This window comes from Chiloscyllium punctatum, chromosome 6 (assembly GCF_047496795.1).
Source record: "Chiloscyllium punctatum isolate Juve2018m chromosome 6, sChiPun1.3, whole genome shotgun sequence".
Lineage (NCBI taxonomy): Eukaryota > Metazoa > Chordata > Chondrichthyes > Orectolobiformes > Hemiscylliidae > Chiloscyllium > Chiloscyllium punctatum.
This window is the reverse complement of record NC_092744.1, coordinates 60,778,124-60,792,765: the sequence shown is the minus strand read 5'-3', so window position 1 is coordinate 60,792,765 and position 14,642 is coordinate 60,778,124. Positions and strand designations below refer to the sequence as shown.

The following is a 14,642-nucleotide window of genomic DNA, read 5'->3' as shown; positions in this document are numbered from 1 at the left end:
TGTCACTTAAAAGTAGTTTTACTCCTTATGGTCTGTTTTGTACATGGTTTAAAGCAATTTGCTGCTCAGCGTCATAATTGATTTCTTTCTGTTTTACAGTACATGGTTTTTTTGTGTGTGTGTGAAACAAATGTTATTTTTAAAAGCATTTAGAGTAATTATAGTGAATTCTGTGTTGGAGTGGATGTATTTTGGGGCTAAAAATGTGCTGTCAAGTTTAAGAATGTGAGGATTCTGGTTCCTGCCACAGTTCTCAACAGTTTGAGGGGATTTTAATTTAGGCTAGGATGTTGCTAATTGGAATTAAGGGATAAACATATTAGGTGACCTGAGTTCCAAAGACAAAAAAGAAAGAGGTTTGAGAAGATTTGAGGATTTAATCTAAAATGCTGCAATGAAACTACAGGGTGAGGGGTAATTGTCAAGATTTAAAGATTCAAATTATTGGGCACAAGTAACTGTGTGTCTTTGAGGCTAAAACATTTGCCACAACCGTGTGTGAGGCTCTCATTTTTAAATTTCAAACTCTCACACCAAATTAAAGAAGCAGCAATTGATATGTGGTCAAATTAAAGAGAACACAAAAATACAAGACCCACAATCTCCTGATTTGAAATGGTTATTGTATGTGGGCAAACAATATGCACTTCCAAACTAATTGCCCTGAACATTGGCCCCAAGTAATGAATTTAAAAGCTAGTTTAAGCCAGGGTCATAGAATTTGTAGCACTCGTCAAACTACTTAAGGGGAAAGAAATTGAACCTGCATAGCCACAGATAGTAGGCTTGCATTTAGAATGGTGCATGATTATATGATCACCTGAAGCAGGGAAGAACACATTAACATTAGTCATGAAAAGGTAACTGGAATCTTACAGAGCAGCAAGAAGTTGCAATTATCAAAGCTAAAATGCACCAATCATCCCAGTTGGAACAGTGTAAAAGGATTAAGGAATGGATATGTCCTACTCTGTAAACCAGCTCAGCACTCAAGGATCTTACAGGTTCTCCACAGGTGGGACTAGATTGGGTTGGGATATCTGGTCGGCATGGACGGGTTGGACCGAAGGGTCTGTTTCCATGCTGTACATCTCTATGACTCTATGACTATTATAGCTGTGTGTCATTACTTCTGTCAGATTAATACCATTCACATATTTGTTGTCAAATTGTAACATATTCAACGTTTGTAGCCTGAATGAGAGAAACTGCTAAACACCATCAAATGTGCATGAACACATGGTTTAGCTATGTGGCTAAACTGCACTACAAAAATTATTGATTCAATTGGCAATTGTTAATTCAAAAAATAAAATTTGGAATTGCTACAGAAAGTATCGAGAGCCAGTCAGTACTTTTCATGAATTAGCTAAAGCGAGCTTGCTGACTCCTAAAATGATAACTATCAAAATAATGTTCAAATAGAATTTTAAGTCCCATTTAAATGTTACAAACATGATCGTAAAATATCCAGTACAGGGGTTGTGGGAGATAGTAATAAAATACTTCCCAGTATGCAAATAAATGACTTGCTGCTTGGGTGTAAAGAATGTCTGCCCATATTCCAGATGGATAGGGATGAAAACCATGTATGATATTAGTACGACCTTTAACTGTAACCTTGCATTTGCCAGTACCAACTACAAACTGAGACAGGTGGCAGCCCCTAGAGAAGGGGAATATTGTGGAACCACTGAGAATCTCCATACCAGTCTGGTAAGATCCACTGTCCAGTGAGCAACTCATGTTTTCACTTCCAACCCCCAGGCCCAATAATAATCAGACATTCCGTGATAACTAACATCTGGCCTCCTCCTAAGGACTAGATGAACATAACCCCAATAATCTAACTGAGGACTTGCTGAGGTACCTGCTGCAATGAGGGGATGCAAATTCCAAAACTGCCAGATCATCAATGAATGATGAAAGTGTCCTGGACAGTAATGAAGCAATATCAGTAAAACCAACAAGAAGTCAAAACACTGGGCAACAATGTGGAAGCCAAACAAGCAGATGGTTCATGACTGGGGTATTAGGATGAATGTTCAAGAATATTCATTCCTGGATTAGAATTGCTTCTGATAGTGGTGGTGTTGTTGATCAGGGTTGAGATCAAGATTGAATCTGGAACTGTTTTTCGATCAATGCTGATGGGCATCATTGAAAGCAATATCTGAAGAGGATCTGGCAGATAGGTGAGAGCTACTGGGAAGATATGAATTACAGCAGCACAGATCCTTTGGAACTTGCAAATCTAACCTACTGACTGGCCACCAGTATATTCGGCAATGAATTAGAACCACTAATGATATTGTATTCCTTGGGCATGGACATAAAGTCATAGTCATAGAGATGTACAGCAGGGAAACAGACCCTTCGGTCTAACCTGTCCATGCCGACCAGATATCCCAACCCAATCTAGTCCCACCTGCCAGCACCTGGCCCATATCCCTCCAAACCCTTCCTATTCTTATACCCATCCAAATGCTCCTTAAATGTTGTAATTGTACCAGCCTCCACCACATCCTCTGGCAGCTCATTCCATACACATACCACCCTCTGTGTGAAAACGTTGCCCCTTAGGTCTCTTTTATATCTTTCCCCTCTCACCCTAAACCTATGCCCTCTAGTTCTGGACTCCCCGACCCCAGGGAAAAGACTTTGTCTATTTATCCTATCCATGCCCCTCATAATTTTGTAAACTTCTGTAAGGTCACCCCTCAGCCTCCGACGCTCCAGGGAAAACAGCCCCAGCCTGTTCAGCCTCTCCCTGTAGCTCAAATCCTCCAACCCAGGCAACATCCTTATAAATCTTTTCTGAACCCTTTCAAGTTTCACAACATTTTTGTGATAGGAAGGAGACCAGAATTGCATGCAATATTCCAACAGTGGCCTAGCCAATGTCCTGTACAGCTGCAACATGACCTCCCAACTCCTGTACTCAACATATAAGCCAAAATGAGGGAGGGAAGTAAGACATAGGTATAGAAATTAACATTTAGCTAAAAATTTGGATTTCATATTTGTCACAAAGGTGATATAAAAGCAGGTTGCATAACAAAAGCAATTTGCAAAATTTATTTGGAGCCAAAACTAAGACAGCCAAAACATGTGTGTGAAGAACGACATTTCTATCAAAGACTGCAGTATTGTTGCTTTGGTTTACTAGATGGAAATCTGTAGATATTTATATACAAAAGTGGCATAGAGCACATCAATTTGGCAGCAAGATTGCTGGGAACCAAATTATAATTGAAAATTTATGGTATGTATATTTTCTTCATGGTTCGGGCAGACATCTGTAACACTCATTAATCTCACTGAACATAGAAATTAGGAAACTCAAGACTGTTAAAAGTCACAGCTCAGCAGTTGACAACTGAAGGTTATAACAAAAATATATTTTTGAGAAATAACTTTCTTTGGAACCAAGAGAAGCTCGCTCTAGCTTTTTACGAGTCACAATTGAAATCCCCTCTCCTTTCCATTTGCCCTGGGCCTTAATGAGAGCCAGTGACAATAAGGTAAGCACTTTAATATTAATATTTCTCATTGGATAAATTGTCTTGTTTGTATGTATCCACAAGTCATAATTAGTTCCATTTGGTTCGCTTTAAGATTATGGATGTAGCTTTTCTATATTGCCTTGTGGATGTTGAAAGATACAAGTTTTTACAATATTTACCTATCATTTTATGAAAATTACTTGTTACAAGCCATTTGGTTTGTTTCCTTTCCTTTCCAGAACCAATTATTCCATTTACATACATTCCAAAATCATTAAAATCCTCCCACACTGCCATGTTTGTATCCTTCTGTTTATGACATCATCATTTGGTGAAATAGCGGTCAACTCAGCTCTGGCTTGGAACTCTTTCTTTAAATTATTCCTCCCAGGCATTGAATATAAGCACAAATGAGACCAAGGGATATCGGGATATGATATGAAAGCAGAGTTGAGTGACAAGATCAGCCATGAGTTGATATCAGGGGTACATAATAACATGAGAAATTGGAACAGGAGTAGACCACTTGGACCTTGAACCTACTCCACCAATCAGTAAAATCATGGTATTGATATTCCACCTCAACTCCATTTTCCATTCTCTCTCACTAACAGAAAAGCCTTCAAAAACTATCAATATCACTTTTGGTTAAACTAAAGACTGAGCATCCACAGCCCCTTGGATCGAGAATTCCAAAATTATGCGTACTTCAGCTCCTATCCATTATGTATTCCAACATCTACTTTCCACAGCCAAAAACTTTACAAAATTGTTAGTTTTTTTCTGGCTTGATGTTAACATTTCAATCCAATGACCCTACCTCAGAATTAGACTGCAACCAGTTCAGCTGAGTTTCACCAACAATTTCTATTGTTGTTTCATACCTTCAGGATTTGTTCTTTATTTTATGTTATAGTCAATGTCTTCTTCAAATTCTGACTGCTATCATGGTTCATTTGTTGTAACGCGTTTAAGGTTAATGTTGGTTTTACACACGTGCACGTATTAAAGGGATCATTGCTTCTGTCTGACCTCTATGTTTGACACTGGCATTTTGTCAACTGATGTCTTAGAGGGAAGGTGCGTCATTTTACACACACACACACACACACCGTGGAATTCCACAACAAATCAAACACACAAAGAAGGTCAGTATAGTTTTCAGTGCCGGGAGAAAAATGGATGATGGAGAAGGAAAGTCAGGTGAGGTTTTTTGTTCATTATTGCCCATTTTCTTCTGATAATGAAAGTTAAAATTACCCCTAAAAAATATATCTCAAAAAGCTCGAACTCAGCAGGATTCTGGCTTGCACGAAATTTCAAACTGATGGCCCAGATTTTTGATGAAGGTGTACGGAAAGACCTGGCAGAAATTTGTAGCAATTATCTCGAATACAGCAAAACCAATTTTGTTGGTAAGTTGAGTGACCTACTTTCCAAAATGATGTTATTGTTAAGCCTTCATCATATTTGAAGATTGTTATCAGTTGATTACACTGACTATGAAACACAAAGAAACAAGGCAACAATTGAAAATACTAAGTAACTACAGCAGTACAATTCATCACAATTTGAAGATGCCGGTGTTAGATTGGGATGTACAAAGTTAAAAATCACACAAGACCTGGATTTGTGTGATTTTTAATACAATTCATCACTGCTGCTGCTCTTTGAAGGTTGGGATAAAATTGAGGAATTTGATTGTTCAGCTTATTTCTGATTATTTATTTGCAACTTTTTGAGTTGTTCACTTTTACAGGATATTCAATTAGTAACTTAAAAGCAAATACTTTCATTACAAATTCTTATGCAGTCAACATGTGCTTTGAGGCTTGACAGCCTCAAGTGCAACTTTTCAAATATAGAATGTCTTTGAAAGCTACAGGACGGCAGAAGGCTGTTAGATATAAAATCTTTAATTATATAGATTGGGCTTTCTGACCATGTAGTTTGCATATTACTAAAACCTTAAGGAAGAGACCGTGCAAGAAATCTTTAAATCCATACACATTACCATATTAGGAATTTTTTTTTAATAGTTTAGTGTTAAACTTCCCTCATTCTTACCTGAAAATTTCTTTGAGGAGTTTAACTTGGTTGTCTGGATACTTTTTTGCATTCTTTTCCTCTAGAAATGCCCAAGCGTAAGCCATGGGTCCTGCATTTACCTATGCAAACAAAGTTTTAACTAAATGAGCATTACTGCAAGTTAATAAAGTCGGAACTAGAACAAGAGAATTATATACAGTGTTATGAACAAAGTATAAGTATTGGAATCATTATTCAAATTAGAATAATAGAGTAAATCGGGCAACAAGAAAAAGCTGCATGGATCACCAAATTCATTCCTTCCAAACTAATCAGCTTGATATTACATGCCCCTTTGGGTGTGTTTATGGTGGTAAGACACACGGTTTAAGTCAGGTGGTGAGACCACCACGTTCCTACCCATTCTCGAGCTCACTCCCAGAGGAGAGGGTGGTTAGCAGCTGATATCAACCCACCGAATGTAAATAAATAATTATGGGTCAACTGACTGTGTAAAAAGCTCAATGGACCCCAAAATTACATTGCCCATGGGATAAAATGGTTGGCATGCACAGCCGGGTACAATTGGGATTTTTTTGTCTTTTTTTCAAAAATGCATTGAAAATGGTGGGAAGGGAGTAACAGCTTCAATGACGTGCCCTTTGCCTATCAGGAGCACCTCTGAAGAAGACAATGTTTCCTATCTTCTTATTGGCACTTTAAAATCCACATGAAAACTCCTCAATGGGATGCGCATTAAAACCCCTGCCCACCCATGGATTCTCAACATATCATAAAATCACTACAGTGTGAAAACAAGCCCTTTGGCCCACCAAGTCCACACTGACCCTCCAAAGAGTAACACAACCAAACCCTTTGCCATACCCTGTTACTCTACAGACTAATGCACCTAACCTACACTTCCCTGAACACTATGGGCAATTTAGTATAGTCAACTCACCTAACCTGCACATCTTTGGACTGTGGGAGGAAACTGGAGCACCCGGAGGAAACCCACGCAGACACAGGGAGAAGGTGCAAACTCCACACAGACAGTTGTCTGGGGCTGGAATCAAACCCAGGTCCCAGGTGCTGTCAGGCAGCAGTGCTAACCACTGAGCCACTGTATTGCTCCATATCCTACTTCAGAATCCAACAGTCTCATTTTGTGGACTTAAAATTGCCCAGCACAGAACTCTGGCACTGCCACAACTACAAGACCCCCAACCAATTAGGTTGACCTGCAGTGCAGTGGAAGTCCCACACTGCTTTAACTTAACACTTTCTGACCATAGGACCATGTTGTTATTGGCTGATTGCCTCAGCTCTGACTTTTCTTCCAGGAAGGTGAGTGGTCTGCCATTATTTTCTGCACAATTTCTAATTTCCCATAACCATGACTTAATCCAGATTATTTAATCATCTATGGGGAAAGTGTGTTAAAATAAATACCCTGACCTCTAACACAATCAAGATCAATCATGTTGTATATTGAGACATCCTTCATTCAAACTTGACTATCTAGTTTCTCAAAAAAAAGGGGCTAAGGAGATTAAATAGAATTAAATCACCTGTGTAGCACAAGATATCATGTACCACTTGGTGCTGGAAAAACACAGTAGGCCAGGCAGCATCCGAGGAGCAGGAGAATCGACGTTTCGGGCATAAGCCCTTCTTCAGGAATGAAGCTGATGTGCCAAGTGGGCTGAGATAAAAGGATGGGGGGAGGGAATTTGGGGGAGGGGCGCTGGGAATACGATAGGTGGAAGGAGGCTCCTTCCACCTATCATATTCCCAGCGCCCCTCCCCCAAATTCCCTGCCCCCTACCTTTTATCTCAGCCCGCTTGGTATGCCACAGAACTCCTATTTGATATAATGAGGCCATGTATTCATTTATTTCCTCCATCAACACTTGCCTACTTTGCTTTATCCCATACACCGGGGATGTATTATTTCAGGAACTACTACCAGGTGTGGTTTACTGCCTCAGAAGGGTGATGCCATGTACAAGTCGAGAGTGGGGTGCTGGAAAAGCACAACAGGTCAGGCAGTATCCGCGGAGCAGGAGAATCAGGAATGATGAAGGGCTCTGGCCTGAAAAGTCGATTCTCCTGCTTCTCGGATGCTGCCTGACGTGCTGAGCTTTTCCAGCACCCCACTCTTGACTCTGACCTCCAGCATCTGCAGTCCTCACTTCCTCCCTGACGTAATGTACACATATATGCTACGGATAGACTTAAAAATAAGAATAGTGATAATGTCAGGAAGTGGACATCAGTCCCGGCTGACAATTTCACACAGTACTGAAGGAAGACTGGAATGTTTAAGCAGCCACATCTTCTAAGAGACACTAACTGCATCTTCCTCAAAGAGAATTTCAAGACCTGAGATTTACAAGTGAAGCAATGCTCTTGCAACATGATCACTTTGGTAACTCTTCTAATTCATACATCATGGTGATTTGGGTACATCTGATCACTGAGTCAATATTCTGGATTTCTTTGCTGGCCTCTGTTCTGTGATACGCTGGAGGTCGTATCACATCCTTGAGTGATGGAGAATAAATACACCTTGCCAGCAATGCTTAAATTATTTTGGGATAATCCGGAGTATGTAACAGTGCTACATAAATACATGCCTTTTCTTAGATCTCACAAATAACCTTGTTAAAGTAGTGATTAAACATTCTATATTATGAAAATTATTGCATATTCATATAAAATAAATGAATATGTTGGTTTCAATCTTTCCAAAATTAGTTCAAAATGTGTCCCAGAAAAATATGATATGATTCCAAATTTGGCATTCATTGAGAAATGTACGCTGCATCATATGGTCAGGTTTAGTAGCGAATTAATTTTTTAAAAATCTTACAACAGAAAGTACCAGTACCTTGGCACTGACACTTCCCTGTAGTTTAAGTTGGAGGCGAATCATGTCCACGTCATTCATACAACATAGGTGATTTAGTTCTGAAACTTTTCTTGACATTTCATCAATTGCCACCTCGATAGGATTCAGCTCTGTGCTTTGCTGGTTCACAACTTGAATTCTCTTCTTAACATATGGAAATGTCTGGCCAGCTGTGTAATGAACAGTATTTGTAAAATGAAAACACGTTTTCACTTATTCATACAAATGATGGAAAGTTAATACAGATACAGAATAAGTGCAACATGTACTCTGTCATTGCCAACCCTTGGCTTATGTTGAGTCAGCCACATTATTCTCATGACAATAGTCCAGTAGGATAATTGATCTTGGCATCCTCATGTTGAGGCAGAGAAAACCCAGGCCACATTTTAAATCATACTAATTGGTTACCTCTGCAGGAAATGTCTGTGTTAGGATAGCATTCTAACCTCGAAAACCAGGCGGGTTTACTTTACCAACTTTGACAGAATCCCTAGAGAAACACCAGATAAACAGTTAAACAGAATTTGGAACTGGAGAAGAGGAGAGCTCTACAGAAATTCTCCCCTTACATTAAATTCAAACAGATCTATGCAGACCAGAGGACAGTCCATAACTATTTTAATTTTGGTCATTTGTGGCTAATGATTGATTTACTGAATTGGATTGGCCAATATGCAGAGATTCTATTTTGTGTTAGCCTACTTAATTTACATTGAGCACCCTATTATTGAACAAAGCCAATAAAGTATCAGGAGCTTATTCTCTACATTTAAAAATCATTACGTACTCGTTAAGATTGTCCTTCTCTTGCATTGTTCTTCTACTCCCCCGTGCTTTTTACCAGACAGAGTAAATGGGGTTTCAAACACGAAACGTTTGATGTTGTGATGTTTTTCAAAATCCGTTCTCCTTTCTGTGAGTTCTTTTTCATCAAAGTATGGAGTAACATAGGTAACTTGGATATAGGCGAACTTTGGATCCAAATCTTTGGGATTGACCTGAGTGAAAAGAATAGTACATCAGAAATGAATGATACAAACAGATTGGCCCAGATATTTCCAGGAGTTGCAATCACAATTGGTTTGCCAATTAGCTCCTTTTTTTTGCATTAGTAATTCCAAACTGATAATTCCAATCCTGACTCCTTCAGAAATGCGATGCACACCTAGTCAGGATAGTCAGGGAAAATCAAACCATGCCCCCTGTTGCAACAGTCGGTGTGCCACATTTGGAGATTTAATTGTCTAGCAGCATAGCCAGACACTTTGACAGCTGCTGAAAAAGGGTAAATATATAAGGTAAGGAAGGGCTTAGGGTGACAGCTGACTACAGGGTTATTGTGTCAGGTGGGTAAAATAAGGCGGCACGGTGGCTCAGCGGTTAGCTCACAGCACAAGGGACCTGGGTTTGATTCCAGCCTGTCTATGTGGAGTTTTCATGTTCTCCCCATGTTTACATGGGTTTCCATGAAATGGTCCCACAATCCAAAGATGTGCAGATTAAGTAGACTGGCCATGCGAAGTTGCCCATAGTGTTTGGGTGAGGAGGATTAACCATGGAAAATGCAGGGTAATGGGGATAAGTTGGGGAAGCTGGGTCTATGAGGAATGCTCTTCAGAGAGTTGGTGCAGACTTGATGGAATTAATTACCTCTTTTTGCACTGTAGGGATTCTATGACCAGGGCTGATGTTGGGTTCAGGTAGACAGGAGAGAGGGTTGTCAAGTCACGAGGGGTAAAGTCATGTTGGATTGACATCAGAAATCTGATTTGGGGTCTCAGATGTAAGATAGTTGGTCTATGTGTACTATATCAGGGTGTGGTGAATCATCTTAATAGATCCCTAACACTTAGAATTGGTTTTTAATTGTCTAACCTATCCTGGGTAACTATTAGGTTATCAGAAGCAGAATATTTTCTATCTTTAATGGATTCTTGCAGAGGGTTCTGCAGGATTTTCCCATCAGAATCTTCAACCTCCTGGTAATTCCCATGGAGTCAGCTGAGCCTGAGATTCCTCAACACAAGTTTACATTGCTCCAATTTGGTAATCAGAATAGCCAGACCAATGATACGTGTGGCTTTGCAGGATTAATGACACTTGAATTCAAACTGATTTGCATTTCAAAATGTCAACAGTTTAAGTGGCTCATTGGTATTATACAGCAGCCACATGATTAAACAAGTAAAGTTATATATATTATTATACTCTAGTTTTATAGATTATATATTTAAAACTAATTAATTAACCAGCTTCCTGGATTGTGTCTGAAGCCTTTACCTTGTTAGAATCTTGGATCATTTTCACATTCTCTGCTCCATATTTGTCCGAGTACAGCTTCAATAGCCTCTGAGAAATTTCTGACAGCCCAGTTAATTTGGGTTCTTTATAAATATACTCTTTGCTGTCATCTTCTTCAAAAAACGCCTGACCAATAAAAACAAGTACAGAAATCAAAACACACGTTTCGTGCAATAATTTAGTTGGTTAATACAATGGTTAACAGCATTATACCAGCTAGAAAGGCCCAGGTTTAATCTCTGGCATTTTCCTTTTTCTGTCAAATTTGGGTCCTCTGTATCACAATAGGCTTATAACCACAATCCTGGTAGAGTGCTAAAAAGTTGATCTCACTCGAGAGAAGCTGATCTGATGACCGATGAGGTCAAAATAAGTAAGTGTTGAACTTTCCTTTAAAACTTAAAAAAAGCATACATGCTGAATCCAAAAGGATATTGATCAGCCTCTGCTGCTTCAGGTCATGACAGCAATAACCTCATCACACAGATTCCAGCTCCTGGGCAACCTTTGCACTATGCAATTTTAACCAATGGGCCACTGCTTGGCTACCTCTACTCATCTGTTAACAGCAAATTGCCTGAGATAATTTTGAAACTTTGCTGGTGGGAGTAAAGATTAACATTCATTTGGCAGAAACGCTCTGTTAATATCTCCCCAGCCCTATACCCCTTAGTGCCTCGAATCACAAAAGAATTTCAGAAAACAACAAATGAAAGTAGAAATAAATCCTAGGAAGGGGATGGAGTTGCATTAAAAGAGTTGGAAAAAAAACAACTTTAAATTTCAATGCATATTTGAGCTCAAACTTCTGGTATTTAATCATTTTGTTAAAATATTAATATGTTAGTTTATATTACTTAGACAAATGACACAGAACAAATTCAACAAAATCCAAATATGTTATGATGACGAAATCATTAAACCCAAGCTCATATCAACCAGAACAACACCCCTTTCTCATTTCCTATTAACATAGAACATCTAAGAAACTTCAGAGTGAAGAAATGTCCAGGCCTGGTTGGAGAGACAGGTTTTGAGGAAACCTTTTACAACATCAAGAGATGAGGAGGCTGTTTGCGAGAATGGGCCAAACCAGCCAAAGACTTACCATTGAAAAGTAGCATGGAATGTGCGGGAGGTTAGAATCAGAAGACCAAAGGGTCTGGGCTAGAACATAGGATGAGAGAAGTTGCAAATGTAGAAAGGGAAAGTAGCTGACATTGAGGACAAATATTTTAAAATAATTGTTTTAATACTCAGAGCCAACGAAGATCAGAACAGCGAGGTGATGTTATATAATGGAAAATGAGCAAATAACATGAAAAGCAGACTTCTGGACAAGCAGGTGTTTGGCTACAGGGTGGCTAACACTGTGGCTTCACAGTGCCAGGGACCCAGGTTCACATCCAACCTCAGGTGACTGTGTGGAGACTGTACGTTCTCCCTATACCTGCATAGGTTTCTGTTGGATGCTCCAGTTTCCTCCCATAATTCAAAGATGTGAAGGCTAGGTGGATTGGCTAAATTGTCCATGGTGTCCAGGGATGTGTAGGCTATGTGCTTTAGCCATAGTGAACATGGGATTACAGGGATAAGGTTGGGAGTTGGGTCAGAGAGGGATGCTGTTCAGAGGGTCTGTGCAAACAAGATGGGCCAAATAGCCTCTATCTGCACTGCAGGGAGTCTATGAACACTGGAGACCAGCAAGAAATACACTTGAGAAATGGTGCCTGAAGAAAGCATATGTGCAGTTGGGATGTAGAAATTATGAAGGTTGCTTAAATGGAACTTGGAAACTTTGATGATTAAAAACTTATGTCAGGGTCAAATAAGCAATGGTTATGAACCATTTTGTTTGGCTTCAGTAAACTGCCAAAAATAGTTGGATGGAATCGGGAACAAATGTAAAAACATTTCTGCTAGAAACCAAATAGAACTGCCTCAATAGTGCTCATGGTCAATTTGAGTTCACTAGACTCAGCTAAGGGTCTTCCAAGTAAGCAGTCTAACAGCACAGAATCATAACAGAATAATGGATCAATATGTCCTCACTTTTTTTAAACAAGCCACTATTTTGATTCCTTCAACTACATTCATCACATTGAATCTCAAGACATCTCAGAAATGAAGGACTGAGTATTATGTGCTCCTTGTTAGATGTGTTTTCAATAAGGGACATGTGTAAAATGGAGAGGGGTACCAGGTCCACCACTTTGCCTGTTATTGCTAAGCTCACCACAATAATATGGTGAGTGCAAATAAATAATTAAAAGTCAAGCAGGCTCAATATCATCCAGCCTACACCAGAATATGGTTGGTGTGAGTTGTCCATCATTTAAATTTTGTACAGCTGTGGGAAGAAAGAGTTTACTATCTTTAGAAGGCCATCCTGTATGCATCAAAAATAGTATCTTCTTGTTCCAATCTCCTTAAAGTTGCCAAATCTTTTTTGTCTAATGTCCCTTGATTGTCTGGGGGTCTGGGGATCAATTGGACCAACCTGTAGCTCCAGTCTCCCATTGAGCATTGTGTTTCCAAGACTACGGAAGCTGTGGGCCAATCAGATTGACTGGCAACTCCAGAGGGTGGGATTTCCTCTCACATTCCTTCTGGGGGACAATTCTCATTAGCTGCAGCAATATATTCCCCAAACTGTGCTGCCAACATGTTCCTCCCATAACAAATCCTTGTACCTCTGTGGAAATTTCTAATTTGATGTAGTCATGCATTACTTTTCTGTGGAGCTGAGAAATATTTATTTCTGTGCCTTTAACGTTAACCGATTTCTAATTGTTTCTCGAGTCCTTGAAATGACTTCCTCAAGGCACTGCTGCCCAAGTTAATGAATGCATGCACACTATTTGTAGTGTTGCTTCTCATACATGGACTGATTGATGTCAGCAAACAAATGGAATGTCTTTATGCTGTTTATAGAGGGTACAATATATAATAGAATTTAATGTAAGTGACTGGGGCTTCTCCCACTGCTGAACACGAGTCCTAACTTGAAAAAAGTTGATCTTTTCAATCACAGCCATTGCATTAAGTTCCAATCAGGCTTTTCACTGGGCAACAGTGAGACCCACCAAGGACCAAGGACACCAGGAGTGGGGGCACTCATATTTAAATCTTTTCACAATCTCATCCTTCTGTATCTCAGTGCAACAACTGGTCCTAACACCCTATCAAACTCTCGACGCTTCAGGTCTGCATCACCCACACCCATCGCTCCCCCCTGATGTCCGTGCCTTCAACTAACAACATTTACATTTTGGAATAAGAATCATAGAATCATGTAGCACAGAAACAGACCCTTCGATTCACTCGTCCATGCCCACCAGACATCCCAATTGGATCTATCTAGTCCCATTTGCCAGCATTTGGTCCACATCCATTTAAACCCTTCCTACCCATGTACCCATCCAAATGCATTTTAAAATGTTGCAATTGTACCTAGCTCCACCATTCCATATACATACCACCCTCTGTGTGAAAATGTTAGTCCTCAAGATCAGGTGTACCCGAGAACTCTGCGGGAAGCTAGATAAGTGATTGCTGGGCCTCTTGCTGAGATATTTGTATCATTGACAGTCACAGGTGAGGTGCCGGAAGACTAGAGGTTGGCAAACATGTTGCCACTGTTTAAGAAGGGCGGTAAAGACAAGCCAGGGAACTATAGACCGGTGAGCCTGACCTCAGTGGTGGGGATGTATTTGGAAAGGCAAGGACTGATTAGGGATAGTCAACATGGCTTTCTGCGTGGGAAATCATGTCTCACAAGCTTGATCGAGTTTTTTGAAGAGGTTTCAAAGACGATTGATGAGGGCAGAGCAGTAGATGTGATCTATATGGACTTCAGTAAGGCGTTTGACAAGGTTCCCCATGGGAGA

At 39.8% G+C, this 14,642-nt stretch overlaps 1 protein-coding gene across 6 annotated transcripts in view; it reads right to left on the bottom strand.

Annotated features, from left to right (window-relative positions):
- Nucleotides 1-14,642, bottom strand: part of dock10 (dedicator of cytokinesis 10) — a 342,639-nt gene that overhangs the window by 15,491 nt on the left and 312,506 nt on the right. For all 6 annotated transcript variants that reach the window (XM_072572749.1, XM_072572752.1, XM_072572747.1 and 3 more), the window contains 4 exons: nt 10,732-10,878; nt 9,239-9,449; nt 8,428-8,618; nt 5,574-5,674 (listed from right to left, as the gene is read on the bottom strand). In XM_072572749.1, coding sequence (XP_072428850.1) covers nt 5,574-5,674; nt 8,428-8,618; nt 9,239-9,449; nt 10,732-10,878 — 650 coding nt within the window. The remainder of the gene's footprint in view (nt 1-5,573; nt 5,675-8,427; nt 8,619-9,238; nt 9,450-10,731; nt 10,879-14,642) is intronic.